This window comes from Capra hircus, chromosome 29 (genome assembly GCF_001704415.2).
Source record: "Capra hircus breed San Clemente chromosome 29, ASM170441v1, whole genome shotgun sequence".
In the NCBI taxonomy this organism is placed as follows: Eukaryota; Metazoa; Chordata; class Mammalia; order Artiodactyla; family Bovidae; genus Capra; species Capra hircus.
In genome coordinates this window covers 5,799,901-5,824,007 of record NC_030836.1, presented here as the reverse complement: position 1 = coordinate 5,824,007, position 24,107 = coordinate 5,799,901, and the positions used below count along the sequence as shown (strand labels likewise).

At 38.3% G+C, this 24,107-nt stretch overlaps 1 protein-coding gene across 1 annotated transcript in view; it reads left to right on the top strand.

Annotated features, from left to right (window-relative positions):
- The window catches only part of TYR (tyrosinase), a 110,997-nt gene that overhangs the window by 76,314 nt on the left and 10,576 nt on the right, over positions 1-24,107 (top strand). Inside the window, 1 exon segment of the mRNA NM_001287562.1 lies at positions 20,211-20,392. Within this exon segment, the coding sequence (NP_001274491.1) occupies positions 20,211-20,392 (182 nt within the window).

Below are 24,107 nucleotides of genomic sequence, written 5' to 3'. Positions count from 1 at the left end.
CCCAGACATAGAACTTCTTAGTTAATAAATATGGAAGCTTGGGCATCAGCATTTTAATGCTCTCAGAACCATTATGTTCATGTTCTTGATGAATAGGTTAGAATTAGCTCTGGTCACATTACCACAGATTTGGCAAAAGTTAATTTTACGAACACAGATATCCACCAACATACAGCATTCTATTAACCTCTTGTCTGTACACCTAGATTTCTTTCTTTCAAGCTTGTTGTTTAGTCCCTCAGTCTTGTCTGCTTCTTTTCCAACCACATGGTCCACCAGTGTCTTCTGTTCATGGGATTCTCCAGGCAAGAATTCTGGAGTGGGTAGCCATCTCATTCTCCAGGGGATCTTCTTGATCCGAGGATCAAACCCAAGTCTCCTGCATTGCAGGTGGATTCTTTACTGCTGAGCCACAGAAGAAACTCTTCATATTGGAAATCAAATTCTTCCTTGTTGTGAAGGATATTTGGCTAGGATGCTAATATCTTGCCTGACTCTTCTTAGCCTCTTTTTCAAGAAAGTTGATGCTATTTAAACTTCTACCACAGATGTAAACCGCTATTTAAATCTGCTTGATTTTAAAAATATCAAGCAGACAGACTGCCTACAACTATAAGCTTAGTACTCATCTGCCCTGACCCATGGAAATTAAATTTGGCCCTGCAAAAAGAAAAATTTGTAAATAGTACCAAATATGACTTTACTTAAGTATCTAATGTAGCTAAGTTTGGGGGGGGGGGGGAGATATCATTCATATGAAGTATTGGAAGAAATAGGAGGACGCAGGAATGACTTTTCAATACCCGTGAATTTGGGTAAGTCAAAGTCAAACCAGAGTCCATCATATGCCTTTGAATGCTTCTGTTTGGATCCCTGAATTTCCTGTTTAGGGTTTACATACCAAAAGCCGGGGCAGTGTTGAAATTTCATTTACTTGTGACTATATTCTTTTGTTCCAAGCTGAAATTCAATTTTCCAAATGTATTCGTTGACCTAACATCAGTAAGTAATAACAGAAACATTTGGAACTTTTTATATGCCACTATTGTTGTACTGAATTTCTTCTAATGCTAATTAAAAACTACTCTCATTATTTAATCCTATTATTCTCTTTAGTTAGGAGATCATGAGTGAACTCCATTAACTGATTTTGGGATGTTAAACCAACCTTGAATTCCTAGGATAAATCCCACTTGGTTACTCTGTATAATTCTTTTTATGAATTTGGTTTGGTAGTATGTTGTTGAGTATTTAAAAAGTATATTCATAGTAAATGAAAAGACAAATAGTGTATCCCATACTCAAGGAAGAAGAAACAGTCTATGGAAACTGTGATGATGGGAATCTAGACGTTTGACTTTCTAGGAATATACTTCAATAAATTATTGTAAATATGTGCAGGGAGCTAAGGGATACCATATATAAAGAATTAAGGGAAAATATAAGAATGGCAACTTACCAAGCAGAGTATATTAATAAAAGATAAATCTTATTAAGAGGAAATTTTATAGTTGAAAAATGATAGGTACACAATATATACAAATGTAGTTTGGGACATACCTGCGTAAAGATGAGGAAGTGTTCCATAGGAGCATTCCAGGTTGGGGGACAGATCACTGACCTTTGTAAGAAATATATTCATCAGTTTTTCTCAAGTTGAATAGGAGAGCAGAGGAGTAGGAAAGGAAAGATTAGGACATATTCATAGATGCAGATTTCAGCTGCAGAAAAAAAAAAAGTGACTAAATGGGTATATAACTACTATTTTAAAGAAAACCACACAGAAAATAATCTCTTCTTCAGTCGTTGACCTGTGTTTTCCTGGGCTCTTTCCTTCCAGCAGTCAGAGTCATTAGTTGTGATTAAGATGTCAGGTTCTCAGCTCCAGATGGATTTGCTTTCTAAAGGATATTTTACGCTGTCTTCTTTGTTCATTATGCTAGTCTTGAACACATTGTATATTTTTTCATCTAAATGGCTAATGATACTAGTATTATTACTTTATAAATTATTTATGCATTTGTGTTGCATATGTTTCTATAATTGTACAACATCATAAATACTCTTAGGCGTGCATGGAATATTTGCTGTTCATTGAAATGCAGTACTTGAGCTCAGAATGATTTTTTTCCCTCTGCCAGATGACATCCTTGGTGTTCAAACATTTGTGATCTTCTTTGCTCCCTTATCTCATTTACACACATTACCTTTGATTTTTCTTACATTTTTAGTAGAGGCTGTAAGATACTTAACTACCTAGAAGTATGCGTTGGTTTCTTGCCTCTAATCTCTCCAACCAAAAAATCCTCTAATTCCCTCCAACTAAAAAAAGTATGACACTTTCATATAAATCCTTTTATGCATAAGTTTTTTCCATGTCATTCACCCTCTCAAATGGTAACAGAGACTCATTACATATGGAGAAGTGCAAAGGCCTTAAGCTGACAATCATGGATTTTTGTCCTGTCGGCTCACTTTCCTCATCACTCCCTTTTAAAATCCATATGTACCGAATTAACCTATTCAGTTTTCTCATTATATGTTCTGGAAAAGAGACGGAGACCAGGAAATGTGCAGGCCAGGTATGGATATTGATAAATTGACAAATATCCTATTAGTGAGCCAAGATGAAAAATGAGGATCTTAGTAATTTCTATTAACATGGACTCTTAAAGCCAGCAAGGGAAATAAAATTGATTTTATAGCCTTTGTTTAACTGTGAAGGCACGTATCTCTAGGTTAGGCTATTAGGTGAAGGAATAATTCCATAACTTCTCTGAATTCCTATCAAACCAATATCAAGTTCATGAGAGGCTGAAATTGTACAAGCTGTGTCTGAAGGGCACTGTGCTAAAATGGTAGCAATATCCTTTTGTCTGGAGGAAGGAGTTCTCTTTCCAAATGAAGGAGTTCTCCATCTATACAGGTAATACAGTTGGATGGACTTTCCACCGTGACCGTCAGAATGAGGTGAATCCTACCATAATCAGCAAAGCCGTTAACATCATACTGAAAGTGATGCTTATATAAGCATGCGTTTGTGCTAGGTCACTTCAGTCGTGTCCGACTCTTCACGGCCCCAAGGACTGTAGCCCGCCAGGCTCCTCTGTCCGTGGGATCCTCCAGGCAGCAATACTGGAGTGGGCTGCCATCTCTTCCTCCAGGGGATCTTCCCGACAGAGGAATCGAATCCACAGCTCGTACATCTCCTGCATTGGCAGATGGGTTCTTTACCACTAGCGCCACCTGGGAAGCCCCTATGACAGAGGTAATAGTCTTAACAACATAATTCACAGGGAAAGTTGGAAACCACAGGTATTGTTTGGTGTCCATGAAAGGGATGTTAGGTGGATGAAACTGTGTACTAATTATGCCCACCTTGAACACATTGGTATTACCACGAAGAATGACTTAAGTATCGATACCTAAAAAGGCTTTTCACATCATATACAGGTCCTAGAGCCTTGACTAAAGGAAAGATACAAAAAATATGTGTAAATGGTATAAATCCTTCCTAAATATTGCTTATGGGAAGGACTCTGCCTTTTGTAGCCTTTTATCTTCCACACTACTGTGTATACTGCCTGACTTGCCTGCATGGGGGGATGCTCAATAAACCCCCATTTAGTGAATAAATATTCACTAAATATCTGAAGAAGGAAATGGCAACCCACTCCAGTATTCTTGCCTGTGAAATCTCATGGACAGAGGAGCCTGGTGGGCTGCAGTTCATGGGTCACAAGAGATGGACACAACTTAAATACTAAACCACCACCACCGTTCACTGAATATATACAATATATTCTCCATATCCCTCTGAGATAGTTATTTATCCAACATTTATTGAGTGCCAACTGTGTACAGATGCTATTCTGTTCTATGATTATAGCAGTGAACAGATTGAGCTTTTATTTCTAATACTCAGTCATGGAAAATCTCTGAGACTCAAAATCTCTTTTCCAACATTCTTTTTCTTTTCCTGACTAAACTGGAAAATGTGCAAGTCACACAGGTCTACTCTGTGTGTATGTGTGTGTGTGTGTGTGTGTGTGTGTTTGCAAAACACACAACTGGAAGCATTTATGGGAAGCGCTGAGAGCAGCAAACCTGAGTTGGAGTCTTGCTGCTACATTTATTAACTAAATAAACTGAGGAAAGTTATTTAAACCCCTGCTTTTTGTTTGTTTGTTTGTTTTTCTGTATTTTAATGTGAATACCACCATGAGGCCATACTTTGCTAAGGCTAAGAGCTGGTACTGAGATCAGACTGCCTAGATTTGAATCCTGCCACTCCTGCATTTGAATCCTGCCAAATCCTGGATTTGAATCCAAGCTATGTGACCTTGGGCCATTGTCTGAACCATCCTGTGGTTCAGTTTTCTCATGTGCAAAATAGGGATAACAACAAAACATTCCTTCTGGAAGTATTTTGGGGATTAATTGAGTTCTGATATAGGAGTACCTAGAATGGTACCTGATATATAGTGAGTGTTATATGAGCTAAAGTCTCACTACTGCTACTGTTACTAACACCTCTCTTGTAGTCTTGGTGGAGAAATAATATGATGATATATGTCAAAATCCCAAGCCTAGTACTAGATACATGACTACCTAGTAAATGGGAATCATTACTGAATTGATTAGTTGTTTACAAGCATCACTCTGATGATAAATAGTAGAAAGTGAAGGAAAAGTTTAAGAGAAGATAAATTTTTTTATGAAAGAGAGGCATTGTAACTACCTGTAGAAAACTAATAATTGTCTGCATATATGTCACTATTGGCCCACTCTCACAATGTGCGATCTTCAATAGACAGAAGTAATAGATGTTGATTTATTGTTATTTAATCATATCCACTATAACTGCATTTACAAAATTGAAGTTCAGTCATGTTCACTCCTTATCAAATGTACTTAGATGGCAAATTAACTCTGAGGATGGAGTTAAAACTACTTCCCCATCCCTACAACCTTCCATCTCCTTGGTGGACAGATGATTTTTTACAGTCTGACTCATCTCACCTTTCTTGTCTCACTTCCTGTTGATCCTACACAACTCTATATTCCATTCTGACACACCAAGCCACTTTCATTTTTCAGTAGCATGAGTGCCCAGGCTCCCTGTTGGTTTGTGCAATGCCTTCCCCATAACCTATCCATCCAGTTTAAATATCATCCCTACTGTGAAACTGTCCTTGACTCCAGCAGTTAGCTGCTTCTTCTGTAATCCCATAGGTTTTATACACATGCCCCCTCCAAAGTGTCATTTACATTGCTTTGAAATTTTATTTATCTTTTTATCATGGTATGGAGTGAGATCCATGAGAATTGGAACACTTCTTTTCCATCCTTGGAACTTAACATGTAGTGGGTTCAAAATACAGTGTTTAATGAATTACAAAATGGGCATCATAGTGAAAGGAACAAGGTAAGGTTTATTGGCAGAACTTCCCAGGTAAGAGCACAGAGACTCTGAAGGTCAATCAGTAGTGTGTACTGAGCCACATGAATAGCCTTCCTCTCACTTACACTGAGCATCAGCTGAGAGGGCTGGCCCTTTAGGATACTTTTTTCACAAATTCACTCTGACTAGCTCTGGTCTGTGAGTGTAGCTTGGCTCATTTGATTTCAACTTTTGTCTAATGCAGTGTCTGTCAATTCTGGGTTCGTGTTATCATCACTTGGGAAGCACTATGGCTTGCTTTTATTCATGTTTTTAAAAATGTTTATTTATTTTTAACTGAAGGACAATTGCTTTACAATATTGCTTTGGTTTCTGCCATGCATCAGCATGAATTAGCCATAGGTGTACATGTGTCCCCTCCCTCTTAAAGCTCCCTCCCACTTCCCATTCTTTCCCATCCCTCTAGGTTGTTACAGAGCCTTGATTTTAGTTCCTTGAGTCATGCAGCAAATTTCCATTGGCTGTCTATTTTACATATGGTAGTGTACATGGTTCTTAGTAGTGTACCTTGCCACTTAATGATACCAGTAAGTATTTACGGGAAAAGAAAAAACAGTAACTTCTGAAACTGCCTTTTTCTCCCCTTAGACTTTTAGTTTGCTGGGTTTTTTTTTTTTCAGTTTGCTATCATTGATATTTTGGTTTGTACCCTAAGTTCTTTCAAGTTTTATCATTAGCTTAAATGATTTTAATCTGGTTTTCACTCAGTATCCATTTCCCAAAGACTTCTTTGCCCTTTCCTCAACTAAGCTAAGAAATCGTGGAGTAGAGTATACATTTGGAATTATAGTCAACTGAGGTTGAATTTCTTAGCTGTATAGCAGGCTTTTCATTTGCTGCTACTCATTCCTAACAATTTATGCTCTTAAAGTGTCTGTTTCTTTTAAAAAGTATTGCTTTTCAGTAAAAATTTCCAAATACTCCTTAAATGAGTTCTAGAATATCATTAGCCAGCAACATGAAGAAGAGGAATTATTGGGACACTGTTATTTCAAATCCAAAGAAAGGCTCCAGGTATTTCCAGTGGTCTCAGCAGAAGAGGAAGGAGGTGGTAGGAGAAGGGGACAACAGAGGATGAGATGGTTGGATGGCATCACTGACTTGATGGACATGAGTTTGAGATGGTGATGGACAGGGAGGCCAGGTATGGGGTCACAAAGTTTTGGATGTGACTAAGCAACTGAAAAACAACAACAACAACAACAATGCTTATTACATGCCAGACACTTTGCTAACTGGTGTGGGTCAGAGAGTAACTCCACTTTTAGAGATAACCAACTTAAAATAAATCATCAGCATCTCTTGGATTTCTCCTTTTCTCAGTTCTAATAGTTAACCACTAAGTAAATGATTCTTTAATATTTAGTTCATACTCTTTCAGAATTTTATAAAATGTGGGCTCTCTCCCAAAAATACTACAAAATTCTCAAATTTTACATATTTTTGATCTACATGAATCTAGCCCTCTTGTTAATGAGAAGGCACTGTGATGGACATTTGGTCTGCAGTGACCAATAAGACGAAGTAATTACTCTTCCTGGATCCCCCATATACTATTGGAGAATTACACATAATCAAACAATTACAATCTAGCATGACATATGTAATGATCAAAGAAGCGAAACAGTAAATCTGGTTGGTGTTTTTATGCCCTAAGCCTTAAAGAAGTAAAAGATAAAGTGGCAAATAAAAGTTTAAGGAAATCATAAGAAAAGGGGTTTCCCTGGTGGCTTCATGGTAAAGAATCCACTTGCAATGCAGGAGTCATGGGTTCAATCCTTGCATTTGGAAGATCCCCTGGAGAAGAAAATGGCAACCCACTCCAGTATTCTTGTCTGGGAAATCCCATGGACAGAAACATCTTGGTGGGCTGCAGTTCTTGGGACTGAGAAAGTGTTGGACATGACTTAGCAACTAAACAGCAACAACAAAGGAAGAAGAACTCCAAAACAGACTCAAAACTCAAGAACACACCAAGAAAATGGCCATGTGGACACAGTAGGGGAAGGAGAGGGATGAACTGGGAGATTAGCACTGACAGGTATTCACTACCGTGTGTAAAATAATCGGCTAGTGGGAACCTGCTGTATTGCACAAGGGGCTCATTTCAGTGCTTTGTGATGACCTGGGGGGTAGAAAGGAATGGGGCAGGAGGGAGGCCTAAGAGGAAGGGATGTGTGTATACATAGAGCTGGTTCAGTTTGTTCCACAGCATAAACTAACACAATATGGTAAAGCAATTATACTCCAATAAGAAACTTAAAAACAAAGTGGCTATAATTTTAATAAAAGTAACAGCATTCCGTATTCTATTATATGTATTATTCTAAGTAATTTTACATATATTTATTCACTAAATACTTGCAAGAAACTCTTCAGATAACGTGCTGTTGTGTATTAATCCATTATGGCTACCATGACATAGTACCGTAGACTTGGTGGCTTAAACAACAGAAATTTATTTTCTTGCAATCCTGGAGACTAGAAATTTCAAGATCACGGTATGGGCAAAACTGGTGACTTTTGAGACCTCACTTCACGATTTCTTCTTGACTCTCTTTTCCCTGTGTCTTCACAGACTCTTCCTTCTGTTGTACCTGTCTATATCCAAATTTCTCCTCCTTATAAGGGCACCAGACATAATGGATTGTAACCAACCCCAAGGATCTCATATTCACTTAATTAGCTCTTTAAAGACCCTATCTCTAAATATAACCACTTTCTGAAAACCAGCACATGAATTTTGGGGAGGCACAATTCAACCCATATTGTAGCTGTCATTTTACTTGGAAGGAAACTGAAGCACACAGAGGTGAAGTAGTTTGCCCAGGTTTGCACAGCTTCTGAGTATCACAACTAAAATCTGAATCTGAGCAATCCAGTTTCAGCATCTGTGAAGTTAACTTCTATAATTAATTCACTCTCTGTTCATTAATTTCTTTAAAACAAGAAATAAAATTCACTGACATATTTGTTTTTTAAGCTAACTCCATCCTTCTTGTGATACACCAAAATTCCCAAGGAATAGAAAGATAAAACCTCTATTCTAAGGGAATTCAAACTGGCTCCTTATATTAAACTGCAGAAATGATGCCTTCTGATGGGTGTAAGAATAACAGCAACAATTACCCACTGTTGGGTACTTACTGTGTGTTGGCCCTGTTCTGGGTGCACTGTACACCTAATTTCAGTTATATGTCATTGCCGGGGTCCAGCCCTGGTGGATCCAGGGAATTCAAAGGTGGGGACGGCGTCGGCGTCCTTAGAAATAACTTATTTAATTACAGATAGAAAGGGATTAGAAAACTAGCAGAGAAAAAGAGGCTGAATAACTTGGTTCACATGGAGTACCAATCACCACCTACATAGGCCACAGGCGTCTTCCCATTCTCCCAAAGGAGAGGAGGCACTGAGCCCCCCCGCCCCAGTCTGATCTTAGAACCCAGGCAAAATTAATAGGCTTGGTGGGTACCCATGCACCAGATGGGAATTTGGCCAGAAAATACTAGGAGAGAAAAGGAGGCTGAATAACTTGGTTTACATGGGATACCAATAAAATTCCAAGACAAGGAATTTGCACCATCTACGTTGGGCCACCGGTGCCACTTGAATATCGGAAGGTGCCCCTCCTTGGGCTCCTTCTTGCGTGGGCTTGAAAACCAGGGCAGGTAAGTAGACATGGTGAGCACCCACGCTCCAGATGGGAATTCAGCCAGAAAAACGGGGAGCAGAAAAGAATGACATGAGGGAATCAGTCTTTCCAGAAACTGATCCAATTTCTTTATTTTTGGGTTTGCTTATATACTTTTTGTTACACATAGGGATGAATACAGAGTCACATGGGGGTCAGCAGTCCTAACCTTTATCAAAATCAGGTGCTTCACATAAAAAGGTCTTAGGGATTTTACATCATCTTATGGCCATGAGACCTGCTGACATTTTATGATCCTTTCTTTTGATAACCAAAAACTTATTTCTTCCAAGGGTGTTTTTTTCTTAAACCAGACACCACCCTCCAAATAAAGTTACATTACTATAGGGTGAGGGTGTAGTGAGTTACAATCAAGAAAGGAATTTATTTAACCCAAGGTTAACCTGATTAATCTTAAAGGTTAATACTTATTTCTCCCATATGCTTAAGGTTAATACTTGTTTCTCCTATATGCTAGTTATATTCATTATAAGGGCAGGGAACATGGAGATTTAGCAGCAAACATCAACCCAACAAATGAAAATCCTTTCACCAATGTTCCCCTTAAGATCTATTTAGTCTTAAGATAGTGATAAAGTTACATTTTTACATAGCAAGGACGCAGTGATTTATAACAGTACAGTGATCTATTACAAAAGAGAAAATTCATTAACTCAAAAAGTCTAGTATTGCTAACCTTAAAAAATACTATATTTCCTTTTCTATATTCCAAATACATTGATTAATATATTCCCAGGTGCCTAAGGATATGGAGGCCTGGTGGCAATCATTGACTCAACAATGAGAAAAGCCCTATGCTAATTAAGACTTTCAAAATACTCCAAAACTTTCTGTGCTGTTTATGGTTGACAGGTAGTAAACAATCATGTGCATAGTGGCAGGAGTATGGATAATCCTGTTACACAAGCTAGTCTGTCAGCAGAGAGGTTTGACCTGAGACACCCTTGTCACACCCAGGGCAGGAAATTAGCAGCAATTATTGGCACAACAAATGAAAAACCCTTCACCAATATAATTCCTAACCAACACACTATACTAATAATTTCCAACTCCCCAAAAGAATTTGCCTTTAGTAAGTCTAAAACATCCCATGCCTCTCAGATTGGGAGGCTATAAACAATCACATGTGGCCGGATGAACCTATACAGGCAGGCTAGATAACCTTCAGAGGAGTCCGTAAACTGAAACACTCTTGTCACACCCAGGAATTTTTATTGCCTTGTAGCTGCACATTTACTCCTTCTCCAGGAGAAACAGTTATGCGGGAGAGCCCCCCGTAAAGTCAGAGGTGGAGGTGAGAGCATAAAACAGACTCTGGTTTGGGGGTAGATGCTTGGGAACAGGGGGTTTCCTGAGGCTTGATCACGCCTTTGTGTATGCCAAGCCTCCTTCCTCATGACCTTTGCCATGGGCAGAGTTCCTCACTCTGGCCCCTGGCATCTCATGACATTTTGAAGTTTATTATCCACATTTTACAGATGAGTAAACTGAGGCTAACAAAGATTATCCTCTCTCCCTTCACAAAACCAATACCAAATATCTGATTCAAGGTCTCAGGAAATTTTATGGTTTTGGCTTTTTTTGGGGCCCCCAAATCCCAGCGTCAAAATTAGGACTTTTTATTGAAACTTTGGGCTTCCCAGATGGCGCTAGTAGTAAAGAACCCACCTGCCAATGCAGGAGACATAAGAGGTGAGGGTTCAATCCCTGGGTCGGGAAGGTCCCCTGAAGGAGGACATGCAACCCACTTCAGTATTCTGGCCTGGAGAATCCCATGGACAGAGGAGCCTGGTGGGCTACAGTCCATGGGGTCTCCACCAGTCCGACATGACTGAGCGACGTAGCACGCACTCAGGCATTGAACCTTTGCTTATAAACGGTTGGAGCTGGATTTCTGCCCTTTGTCCGCACATCCTGCAGGGCTCCCCTGTGTTCACAGCATGCGCTGCACCTCTTCCCTTAGCTCCTCTTTCTCCCACGTGGCTGCACTGTGGGAGAGGCTGAGTGTCAGCTTCTAGATAAGACTCAGCACTTCCAGAGTCATTTCACGGCTGCTCACTGAGGAACTCTAAGTTGGTCCTCAAGGACAGGTCAATGCACAAACCCAGAATCCATGCCAAGGCTGTTCTCTTTGGCCCCCTTCTCTGTCGCTGCTTTGTGGCCTACTAAGCCAGTGTTGGTCTATGGGTTCTCATGTCCTTTGGGAGGAAGTAAAAAGGGTCTTAGTTCCACAAAGAAAAATCACAAGTCTTTAGACTGTCGATGTTAATATTTCACAACTCTTCTCTGCACTGTTGAGACACTTTGTAATAAAATGTTCATTTCTCAGGTAAAGTAAAATGACAAAGGATACCAGTTCTAATTTCTGTGCACAGCTCTAAAGCACTTAGTGGGTGCTAAGTCACTTCAATCATGTCCGACTCTATGCAATGCTATGGACTGTAGCCTCCCAGCCTCCTCTGTCTGTGGGCTTCTCCAGGCAAGAACACTGGCGTTGTTGCCATGCTCCTTTCAAGGGCATCTTCCCAACCCAGGGACCAAACCCACATCTCAAGTTCCTGCATTGGCAGATGGGTTCTTTACCACTAGCACCACCCGGAGCAAAGCATTAATGCTCTGTCCATCTTTCTGCTTTAAATAGTAATCACTAACATTTCGCTTGTTAGTGGAAGACTGTTTAACTTGGAATAGAACACCTGGGCTCTGGCCACAGCTCTGCAAGTTGAGTATAATTGTAAAGCTAACATAAATCTGACATGAAACACTGGATTCTCTGCCACAGTCTTGTTGGGTCAGCATTGGCAGAGTTTCAACCCTTTGAGTCAATGTTCTCTTCCGTAAAATGGGATCAATATAAGTTACCTCCTTGATTTGTTGAGGCTTAAGTCAGTAAGCAACATACACCGAGAGGTTGTATTAATAGAAATGGCTTTATTAAGAACTCATTCTCCTGGGTGAGATTATAAACTCAGGAGGGCAGCAACAATGATCATGTAAATATTGAATACCTACTATGTGTTAGGCACAGAGAAAAGGAAGATTAAAAAGATGAGGTTTTGTAGTTAGATATAGCACTGATATTTTCCAGCATACTTTTGCTTGCTCTGAAAACAATGTCTCTAGGTTTGTTCCTCCCACAGGAAAAGAAAATAGGGTGACTATAGACTATAGCTGATGACTATAGGCTATAGCTGATGACTATAGGCTATAGCTGATGACTATAGACTGTTTTCTATTTTCAGAGATAACTTCTGAAGCGGAGTCTTTAACTCATATTCTAGCATCTATTTTTCTGTACGTTTCCAGTCCTGTTGCCAAACCCTGCCTGCCCCCAAATGCAAGGCTTAGTCAGTGACAGAAGTAATTCAGGATCCACTCGGGGAGACTAAGGAAGAAAAAACCAAGTCCCCAGCAGAAGTGACTGGAGTGTCAGAGGAAGAAGCGGCCCAGGTATATCAGCCCAAAGACCTGGGTTTTTATATGCCTCCAGGGCCTTACCGAATTTGTCCAGTTTCCTTTTTTCTGCTTCTGTTTTGATTGTAAGTCCCCTTTAACCAGAAAATGTGGAGTCTTCTGTGATGCCTCACTCCTGATCTGTACCACTTGGAAAGCCACACATCATTTTTTAAATGTAGATACATTTTCTTGCTGATTTCCGCATCACTTGTTCCCTGCATATCAGTTCTGACTATCCTCCAGTTCTTTCTTCACAGTGCAATCTTTTTATAAATTTTATACTTTTTATAAAATTATCTATTCATGTTATCTCTCCCCACTGCAGAGACAAACAGTGACTTCCTGTTCCTCTTAGGAGAAATTGAAAATATTTCTTGCGTGTCCTCAACTGCCCTTCTTGATTTTGCCCCCAGTTCCTCTCTAGCTTCATCTCAAACTGTTCTCTCCATAGATACGTCGGTCTTTTACATATTCTGGCTGGACAGATATTTTTATTCCCAAAGTTACAAATCAGTGGAGAAGGGTAGCATAAGGAAGAGATGTTAATATTATTTTTGAAGATTCTGTGTGCTGTGCTTTAAGATTCTTTTGAGATGAGGGTGCCAGTTGGGCAGCTGGAAATTTGGGCTGAGATTTCAGACCAAGATTTACTCTGTAAATATAAATTGAGAAGTCATCAGCTATAGGAAATAAGTGAAGCTATGGGAGGAGTGAGACAGATAAGAGAATGTAGCATCCCATTGAAGGTTCTTGCAAATTCTGTTCTTTTTCAGAAACATTCACATATCACTTCTCTAAATAGTCATTCTTTAACACCATCAGAGACTTTCCCAAAGGAGGCAGAATCAATCAGACCTCTTCACTAAATTGTATTACCATCTTGCTTTTGTATTTGCCAGTCTGTAATTAAAGATACATTTCTGAAATTACTGGTTAGTATCCATCTCCACCGCTAGATCTAAGTACTACAAGGACACAGAACTACATCAATACCTGACAAAGAACCAGTTTATAGATGTATATATGTATTCAACTATTTATGAAATGGTTGAATAAGTCAATGAAAAAGAATTCTATTGTATTTATACAATTTTGTTGTACCAGTGAATGTACTAAAGCTAATCAGTTCTCTAATATCCAATCACATTAGGTTTCTTTGTTGTTCTATTTTTGAAAAGGAAATTTAAGAATAATTTTCTCTGTACATACCTGAGTTTGCATATATTTCACATCCAGTTTCCCCTATTCTTAATTTACATCAGTATGGAAGTTTTGTCACAATTCATGAAACAATTTCAATACATTATTAACTACAGTCTATTAAGATTACTTGAGTGAGTGAGTGAAGTCACTCAGTCATGTCCGACTCTTTGCGACCCCATAGACTGTAGCCTTCCAGGCTCCTCTGTCCATGGGATTTTCCAAGCAATAGTACTGGAGTGGGTTGCCATTTCCTTCTCCAGGGGATCTTCCCAACCCAGGGCTTGAACCCTGGTCTCCTGCATTGTAGGCAGATGCTTTACTGTCTGAGCCACCATTAAGATTACTTAGTTGTTATCTAATATCTCTTTGTGTTTCAAGATCCCATCCAGGATCTCATATTACATTTAGTGATCATGTCTCCTCCCTCCTTCTTGACTGTGGCTATTTTTGGAGCTTTGCTCATTTTTGATGACCTTGACAGTTTTGAGGAGTACTGCTCAGGTGTTTTACAGAATGCCCCTAGACTGGAATTTTGTAGACTGGAGTTACTTGAGGAGGAAGAGGACCGAGGGGAAAGCACTCTTCTCTCCCCATCATATCAAGGGCACACACTGTCAACATGGCTGACCATGGGCAGTGTTAGCTTTGGTCACTTGGCAGATACCATATTCACCAGTTTTCTCAAACCTAAGGGCATCCCTGGTGGCTCTGATGGTAAAGAATCTGCGACCTGAGTTTGATCCCTGGGTCGGGAAAATCCCCTCCAGTATTCTGGCCTGGAGAATTCCATGGACTGAGAAGCCTGGCGGGCTGTAGTCCATAGGGTTGGCAAAGAGTCGGACATGACTGAGCGACTAACACTTTCACTTTCAAACTCCTCAGTGGTTCCACTGCCACTGCACATTTTGGGGGGAAGTTACTACAGACAGCCCACATATAAGGAGCGGGAGCTGTGCATTGCTCCTTTATGTACTCAAAGTGTCTACGTAATTATTTGAAATTCTTCCACGTGGTAGATGTATGTAGGTAGGCATATCAGTTTGCATTCATCTATCTTTATTTTATACTTTTGCTTATAATCATTTATGCTATGGCTCAAATTGATACTATTCCACAGAGACTATTATTTTACACTTTTGCTTGTAATCAAACATTTATTCTATGACTCGAAGTGATACTATTCCTCAGAAACTATTTGTCTCACAGATCTTTTAGTTATAATTCACTCTGATCATACTAGAACTCTGTTGGTATCATGGTAAATTACAGGAGAGGGAAAGTGTTCTATAGTATTCTGATTAAATTTCAATCTTTTAGTTGGCCAGTGTCTTGGGTCTGTGACTGTCATGAGTGTTTCTGCAGTGGTATAGCTTCTTGATTTTTCCACCTCTGATCTCCCTTTTTAGTTGCCATATTCCCAATCTGTTTTCTAGAAGCCCTGACCCATGTGGCATTGAATGAGACAGGAAGGCTGAAAGAGGCTGGACTGAGAGGAGTTCCCTTCCTCCTACGGGAATAATACTTTGGTGGTTATTTCCTCTGGATTGAAGGGCTTTGGTGTGGAGAAGACCTCTGGGCATATTTCACAATGGATACTCTCTCCCTCCCCCAACACAGCCAGGAGAGGATCTTTCTCAGGTCTTTATTGTGAAAATCGGACAGAGTTTCTGGAGGTAAAAGCCAGGGAATGCGTGGGAATCCCCCTAAGACTATGGGTTCCAGGAGTGTCTCTCATCACTAGCTGTCCATCTCATCACTAGCTTCTCTCATCACGTCTCCAGGCATTTATCAAAGTGTTTGGGTTTATGGATCCAGCTTCTCCTCCTGAAAAGGGAATAGCAGTTGAGTTCCTCTGCTTGCACTTATCTCTGCAGTTTGGGGAGAAGTAGTCTGCTCTGTGACCTCGGTTCTCTCATGAGTCCTTTAAAGTTATTGATTTTCCACTTATCTAGCTTTGTCTTATTATAAGAATGGAAGTGACCTGACATCCGTGCTATTTTTATACATAAAACACATTCCTCCTTGTTTTTGTCTGTGATCAGCTTAACCTTTTCCTAAACCCTCTCTTGTGCATTTCATTGTTGCTCAGGCTTCTAGAAAACCATCTAGATGCAGGTTAAATAAATCTTTGGTAAGAAGATAATTTGCTTCCCAAAATGTCAGTGTGCTTATCCAAGTTAAACATTAGTATTCTGATGTGAGCCATTCTAGACATAGTTTGATGAAATTAACTGAAGATGAGATCTACCGATGAAGAATTTAAACAGGATTAATACTTTCATTTTAAAAGGTGGATAAGGTGGGTGAGCACATTAATGGTTTCATCCATTGTATCTCTTGGTGCTAAGAATTGATGTCCTTGTCCTATTTAGGTAAAGAATTTTTATTTCTTGGCAGAAATAAGATTATATATAAACTGAACTATAAGAGTAATTTTTCTCAATTGACAAAAGGCACAATGTCTGCCTGAAGCTCTTATCTAATAGCTGATTGTATATTGGACTGTTTCTAAATCAGCCAAAGTTTAATAGGGATGGGGAGAGATTAATTATCGAAGGGCCTCCTTCTCATTAAAAAATAGATTTACCACATGAAAACTGCTGAATATTGTTTAAACATGCTTAAATATAACTTCAACATTTAGTACTAATAAGAAGTCTTATAAAATAGTGTCTATGTTATAATTCTTTTTGTTAACATATGTATATAGTATTAAATTTGCATATTTAAAAAACTAACAGAAATATTGAGCAAGTATGTGTGTTTTTTAAAATTTTCTCCTTTTTGCATGTTTCTATTTTCTGAATTTTGTGTAATGAACAAGTAATGCTTTCATGAAAAGAAGAAAACCATAGACATCAAAATAAGAAGAATCATTCATAAAATACATACATTCATAAAATACTTGAAAAGAATTTGGGATTATTTGTTAAGCCAGTTCCTAATTTCTTCAGTTGAGGAAATGGAGGTACACATCAAAAAAAAAAAAAAAAAAAAACCAATCCTCTTGAATACTGTTTCCCCATTTCTGCTTAAAGAATAATAACCATTTTAAAAGAGCTAGTTCAAATATGCACAGCTTTGGCATTTCTATGATAGCATGTCTCACATCTCTCACCAGCTAACGTTCTTCCAGTATAACATGAATCATGAAGAAGAGAAAGACGCTATGGGGGAGGACAGCTTCTCCTCACCATCTGTCCAATGCTTAGCCATACATCTCAGTTTTTGCTGCTCAGTCACTAAGCTGTGTTCAACTCTGAGACCCCGTGGACTGCAGCACATCAGGCTCTCCAGTCCTTCACCATCTCCCAAAGTTTGTTCACATTCATGTCCATTGAGTCAGTGATGCAATCTAACTATTTCATCCTCTGCTGCCCCCTTCTCAGATTTCAGTCTTTACCAGAATCTGTTCCAGTATCTTACTTATGCTATTTTAATTAACCCTTTAATCTTTTCAATTAATTAATTTTTGTTGACATAGAGTTGACTTACAATGTTTCAGGCGTACAGCAAATTGATTAGTTTATATTGTACATATGTATGTACATACATTGTTGTTATTTAGTCACTGAGTCATGTCCAACTCTTCTGCAATCCCATGGACTGTAGCCCACCAGGATCCTCTGTCTGTGGGATTTCCCAGGCAAGAATACTGATGTGGGTTGCCATTTCCTTTTCCTAGTGACCTTCCTGACCCAGGGATTGAACCCGCATCTCCTGAATTGGCAGATTCTTTACCACTGAGCCACCAGGGATGCCCATGTGTATATATAGTTTTCAGATAATTTTCCATTATGGGTTATTACAAGACACTGAATACAGTTTTCTGTTAGAGGTTATTATAAGACATTGAATACAGTAGGTCCTTGTTTATCTATTTTATGTATAGTAGTGTATATGTGTTAATCCCAAATTCCTATTTTACTGTTCTACTCCCTTCCCCTTTAGCAACCATAAGTTTTTCCTATATCTGTGAGTCTATTTCTGTTTTATAAATAAGTTCATTTGTATCCTATTTTAGATTCATTTATATTATATTCACTTATATTACATATTATATTATAATTACATATTATATTACATATAAGGGAATATAATATGATATTTGTCTTTATCTACCTATTTAATTCATTTAGCATGGTGATTTCTAGGTCCATCCATGTTACTGAAAATGGCATTATATCATTCTTTTTTATGGGCTGAGCAATATTCCATTGTGTGTGTATATATACATAAACATACATATATATACATATATATATATATTTTATATATATATATATATATATATATATATACCACAACTTCTTTATCCATTCATCTGTCAGTAGACATTTAGGTTGCTTAATTAATCCTTGCAATACCTTCATGACTTAAATATTATTCTCATTATTCAGATGTATAAAAGGAAAATTAAACAGGTTAAAACATTTTAGAGTCTTAAAGTTGTCTTAACATTAAGACAACTTTGTCAAAACCCACAGAACTTGAGCTTTACATAGGTTCATATTTCTTCAAAACTTAACATAAGTAAATACTCAGAAAATGTATTTAATAACCGAGGTATTTATCAGCAGCCTACTGATCCTTCAATTAATTCACAATGAAAACAACTTTGACCACAACTAGTATTTGAAGTCCGGATTTTTTGAACAAATAGAATTCTTTTTCATCACCAAAAAGCAATCATCACTGCTGCCATCTGGCTTCCTTGTTCTCGTCTTTATCGTACTTCAAAAAAAATTTTATTTTAAACTTCTCTGTTTGCTTGAAACATCACTCTATTTTTTAGACACCAGCTTCTTGCACAAAACTTTTTGCCTCTGAGCTTAAATTCTAGAGCTAAATAACAATAGCTTATCTATTTATCACTTTCCTAAAAACTACCACACTGGATAATTTGTTTGGAAACAGATGGGATAGATATTATTACTTTCATTTTAAGGATGTGAAGGCTAAGCCTTCAAGAGTTTCTGTGATTTGCTTATGAGCTTATACAATGTATACAGCCCTTAAATCACAAATCTAGGACCCAAGGGGAGTTTTCTGACCCCAGGTCTAGTGCTCTTCCCTCTATGTTATGTGGTTTGATCCTACAGAGGCATTCTCTTTGTCACCCTTTTAATTATCCACTACATGTTCTGTTATACTTAGTTTCACTTCCATCCTTACTGGACAGTTTTGATCTCTTAGTTTTTAGCTTTTGTTCCTGTCAGGGTTTTTAATTGCTTGCAACAGAAACTCACTCTGGCTGAATTAAACAGGGAACAAATTTGCTGAAAGAATAATGGATAATTCAGGAGATCGTGGAGATGCAGGTTGAGAAACAGGTAAGAACAAGAGAGGAGGACAGCAGCCAAATCATCTGCCAAAGCTATGCTCTCAAACACAGGGTACCTCTGGACAGTGCTTACCTTTACTGATACCTCTGATCTCATGTTTATAAACATGATGTTGTTAGCACCACTTCCCTTGCCCACTCCTAGAATGCTTTTCCATTGTCTTTGCTTCTTTGTGTCAGTATCTCCTGTTTCAAAGTCTTGAATGGATATGTCTGATTGACTGAGTATTGATCATGTGGTCATACTCTAGCTTCCTGGGAAGTTGGGAAATGCTAAGTGCTAAGTATGTTTGACTTCTGTCATGGAAGGTGAGCTCTTTCTCTCAACAAGACTCATGAAGTAGTTGTGCGTGCGTGCTAAGTCACTTCAGTTGTGTCCAGCTCTTGGTGACCACATGGACTGTGGCCCACCAGGCTCCTCTGTCCATGAGTTGCAAGAATATTGGAGTAGGTTGCCATGCCCTTCTCCAGGGGACCTTCCCAACCCAGGGACTGATGCAGTGCAGGCAGATTCTTTACTGCCGAACCAACAGGGGCAGCCCTCATTAAACATATCCTTCTCTAAATATAACAAGGAGGTTGAAATAAAGTCCCCAACCATGACCAAAAAATAGCCAGCTTCTAATACTGATTCCAATTTGGTTTTGCATGTTCTTTCTTTGGGTGAACTTTCTTTGAGATAAGAGACATATATTATTTATGACTATGTCTCGGTTGTCACTCAGCCAATAATTACACTTGCTCTGTGGCATTCTGAAGGGTTTTAACTTGTCATTTAACTTTCACTTATCATCTAAGAAATTCCTTTTCCAAAATTATCCTCTAATATTTCTCTCAAATGAGTGGATTTCATCAGGGCCTGACAGCATGAACTGTGGCTTTACAAAATCTTTTCAAAGCATGAAAACTATGTTTGGTATATTTTCATGGTGTTAGATTTTAAGATATGCCTTGTTATTTTACTTTAAGAACTCCAGATATTTCTTCAACAACAATATGTTTCTGATTCTGAATAATCCTTTCCTCTGCAGTATTTTTGAACAGTGGCTTCGAAAGTATCATCCTCTTCAAGATGTTTATCCAGAAGCTAATGCACCCATTGGGCACAACCGGGAATCCTACATGGTTCCTTTCATCCCTCTCTACAGAAACGGTGATTTCTTTATTTCATCCAAAGATCTAGGCTATGACTATAGCTACCTACAAGATTCAGGTAAAGCTCAGTTTCTTTCATATGAATTGCTCAGTCTGAAGTGACCAATCTTTTTTGAGAGTGTGCAAAACCTTATGACTTTAAAGTGTTATCCCCCAATGCTTTAACTTGGGAAAGTGCATTATAATCCTTAGTTCATCACTGATTTATTATTACATGGCCCAAGCTGCAAGAATCTTTAAGCTCTTATCCATTGTGCTTAATATAAGGCATTCTGTGTGTGGCAACCTGGGAAGAGCACAAGAATTAAAATCAGAAAACAATGAGTGTGAGACCTGATGCTTTAAACAGACTTTGGTGTGACCTTGGGAATTCTGACTTCCATTCCCTGAATTTCAGCTTCTTATCCTAAGATATTGGGAATATAATACCGCAAAGAGATGTTGTGATAATTAAGGGCATTAAGAACCTAGTGCAGTCTGCACAAGAAAAATATCCACCAGTTGTAGAATCGTCTTTGGGAACTTCCTGCTAAGGTTATCAAGAAAACTTGTGAACATTTTGATATTAAATCCTATTAATAATAATAATGCTAATAGGTATAATAATAATAATAATTGCTATGACTATGATTAAGGTAGTGCTATAAAAGCCTAGGATTGGAACTATACCTAGGCTTTAAATAATCTTCCTTAGTTTAAGTATGCATATATTTTCTTGATAAATGAGGAACAGATAGCAATGTTCCCCCACAATCTGAGAGTCTACTCCATACTCTACATGCATTGTTAGTCAGCATATATTAGGTAAGTCTTATTATCCCTAGAATGAGGTGAGGACATTGATGCTAAAACAATCTCAGTGACTTTCCCAGTATCAAATACCAGCATACGTAAGAGCCAGATTTCAATTCTACAGGGTCCTCTCCACTTAACAGAAGATGGTCAAAAGCAATAAAACAACACAGAGCTTGTGGATAAGAGGTATTCAACAAGCACTGATGTTTCATTATATTCATGGATAATTCAAGAAAAAGTGAATAAATTAGTAAAATTAAATGAACAGATAAATGACATTTATCAACTTCCTACCTTTTGTTACACCTTAGTGACACATACATTAATGACATACCTCTAGCCTCAAGGAGCTCTAAATTCGGTGTACAAGTCAGACCATTGGCAAAGAAACCATGAAACATCAGGCTGTGTTAAGTGCAGTAAAGGAGTCGTAAACATAATACTACAAGAGCACAGAGGAGAAAACAATGACTTCAGAATAGACTAGAGAAACAAGATTAGGCCGTGAAGGGAGAGTGGGCAGGTAGCAGATGGAAAAGAGTAGGGAATATTCTAAACTAAAAGAATAACAAAATGGAGGTATAAAGTGTACTATGCATTTCTGGAATGCTGAATTGTCCAATTTGAGAAGCATGAGCAATGGAAACTTACACAGATGAGAAAAACTGAGTCACTTCATAATAGCCAACACATTATGAATCTTTTTAGTGTCATAAACTCTTCTAGAGGTGCTGTATGCATTATTTGCTTTAACCTTCATAACTATCCTTATGAAGATACTATTATTTCTTTTTCCAGATCATAGATGAGAAAATAGAGGCGTAAAGCATATGAATAACTTGTCCCAGGCCATATAGCTAGTATGTGGCATAGCAGAACCACATTTTAAGGTCAACAGGAGAATCTGTATTTTATCAATATTCTCTTACCCTTTGGGGAGCCATTAGTTGGACAGATATGGGTTTGATTGACCCATTCTGTTTTATCTGAAGATCATAGCCAATGGAAGGGGGAATAAAATGGCTGGTGGAGGAGATCAGTTCTTTGAAAACCTTAAGATCACTGTGAACAGGGTAAAGATGTGATAAGGGTAGAGAAGTGATAAGGGGGGTAAATTCCTGTGAGTCAAAAAGAAGGGTCATCTCCAGTGACATGTTTTCCCTTCCTTCTAGAAACGCCCATAGTGTGTAAAGAAAGGAACATGTTGATAACAATTTTTCAAAGATTCACCATCAGGATGTTATGATTTCCATTTCCAGAACATAATAGACTCTTTCATGGGCTCATGCTTTTGATCACACTATTCTCTCTAGCTAAATTCTGATCCTCTTCATCTATTTGTCAAACTTTCAAATATGAACTAATTATATATACATATATACACATAGTCATGTTTAATCACTCCTTTGTTAGAACTGCATGCTAGTTTTTCTACATGTGATTTGTTCCTCTCTCCACCTTGGCTGTTGTAAAAGGAAATGGCAACCCACTCCAGTATTCTTGCCTGGAAAATCCCATGGACAGAAGAGCCTGTTGGGCCACAGTCCATAGGATTGCAAAGAGTCAGACAGAATTGAGCGACGTCACTTCCTTTCTTTCTACCTTGGCTGTAAGCCCTACAAAATCAGAATTGATATCTTGCAAGCTTCTCTAATCTAAATACCAAAGAATATCTGGTATAGGGTAAAATCAATGAATTAAATTGAACACAAGTGATATTTATCATGAAGAATAAATGCATGTAAGTATGCCTTACATGTAATTACACACAAATAAAGTATACTTAACCCACTTCAGTATTCTTGCCTGGGAAATCCCATGAACACAAGAGCCTGGTGGGCTACAGTTAATGGGGTCACAGAGATGGGCATGACCGAGGGCCTAACACTTTCTTATGTATAGTACAATACATATAAATAAAGCTTGCTAAAAAAAAAATCACACCTCTTAATATTCAGCTCATTTTTAGATATTTTTAATGTATTTCAAGCCTTCTATTGCACTAGGTATTTTTTAGGTGATTTTATTGGTTTATTTATTCTTTTTACATACATATGTTTAGTAACTGTCTTGTACAAGGCATTCTTTGAGACACTACAGATACGATGGCAAACAACATAGTCTCTTCGTAATGAAAGAAAAAGACCTTAAACCACTATTTACCTAATGACTCATTTATTTAGAGATGTGCCTATCTCTAGGAGTCAATAAAGTGACATTTCAGAGAATATCCGTGACAGGAGGAATTCATTAGTTAAAAAGGGAGTCTTGATTATGAATTTGGGCCATATTGCTAGGATAACAGATTCATTAATGAATTTTAAACAGATTAGGATCGAATTTGAGTTTTCATAAGATTATGTTTGCTGCAGCTTGTAGGAAGTTTTATGGCAGTTGCAAAGCATATTCAGGGAGGCTGATGAAAATGCTATTACGAGTATCCAGGGGAGAGCTGAAGGAAATTTGAATTGCAGCAGCGGTGATAGGAGGCGAGTTAGAGAGGACAAAAGAATTTGAAGTTATTTTGAAAGCAAAATTTATGGAACTTGGAAAATGATTTATGTAATAGTGAGAAAGAAGGAAATATTAGAGATGACTTTAAGCTTTCTGGCCTATGATAAATGGTGATTGACTTCATTAAGGCAGTAACAATAGGAGCAGGGCCAGACATGGAGAGAATCTCAATGTGGTATCAGTTACATAGTGAAATGGGGTGAATGGCACATCAGAGTAAAGACGTCTCTGAGGTAGCTAGATGGCCTTGAACCTCAGAAGAGGTTGTGGCCTGCAGATACTGATGTGGGAGACATCAGCATATAAACTTCCAGTCTTTACAGTCCTTTACTATCACAATGTGGTAGTGACTTTCATGTTCCACCTCATTGTATGCATGCATGTGTCCATGCTCAGCTATGTTCAACTCTTTGCAACCCCGTGGACTGTGGCCCACCAGGCTCCACCTCATTGTTCCTTCCCTA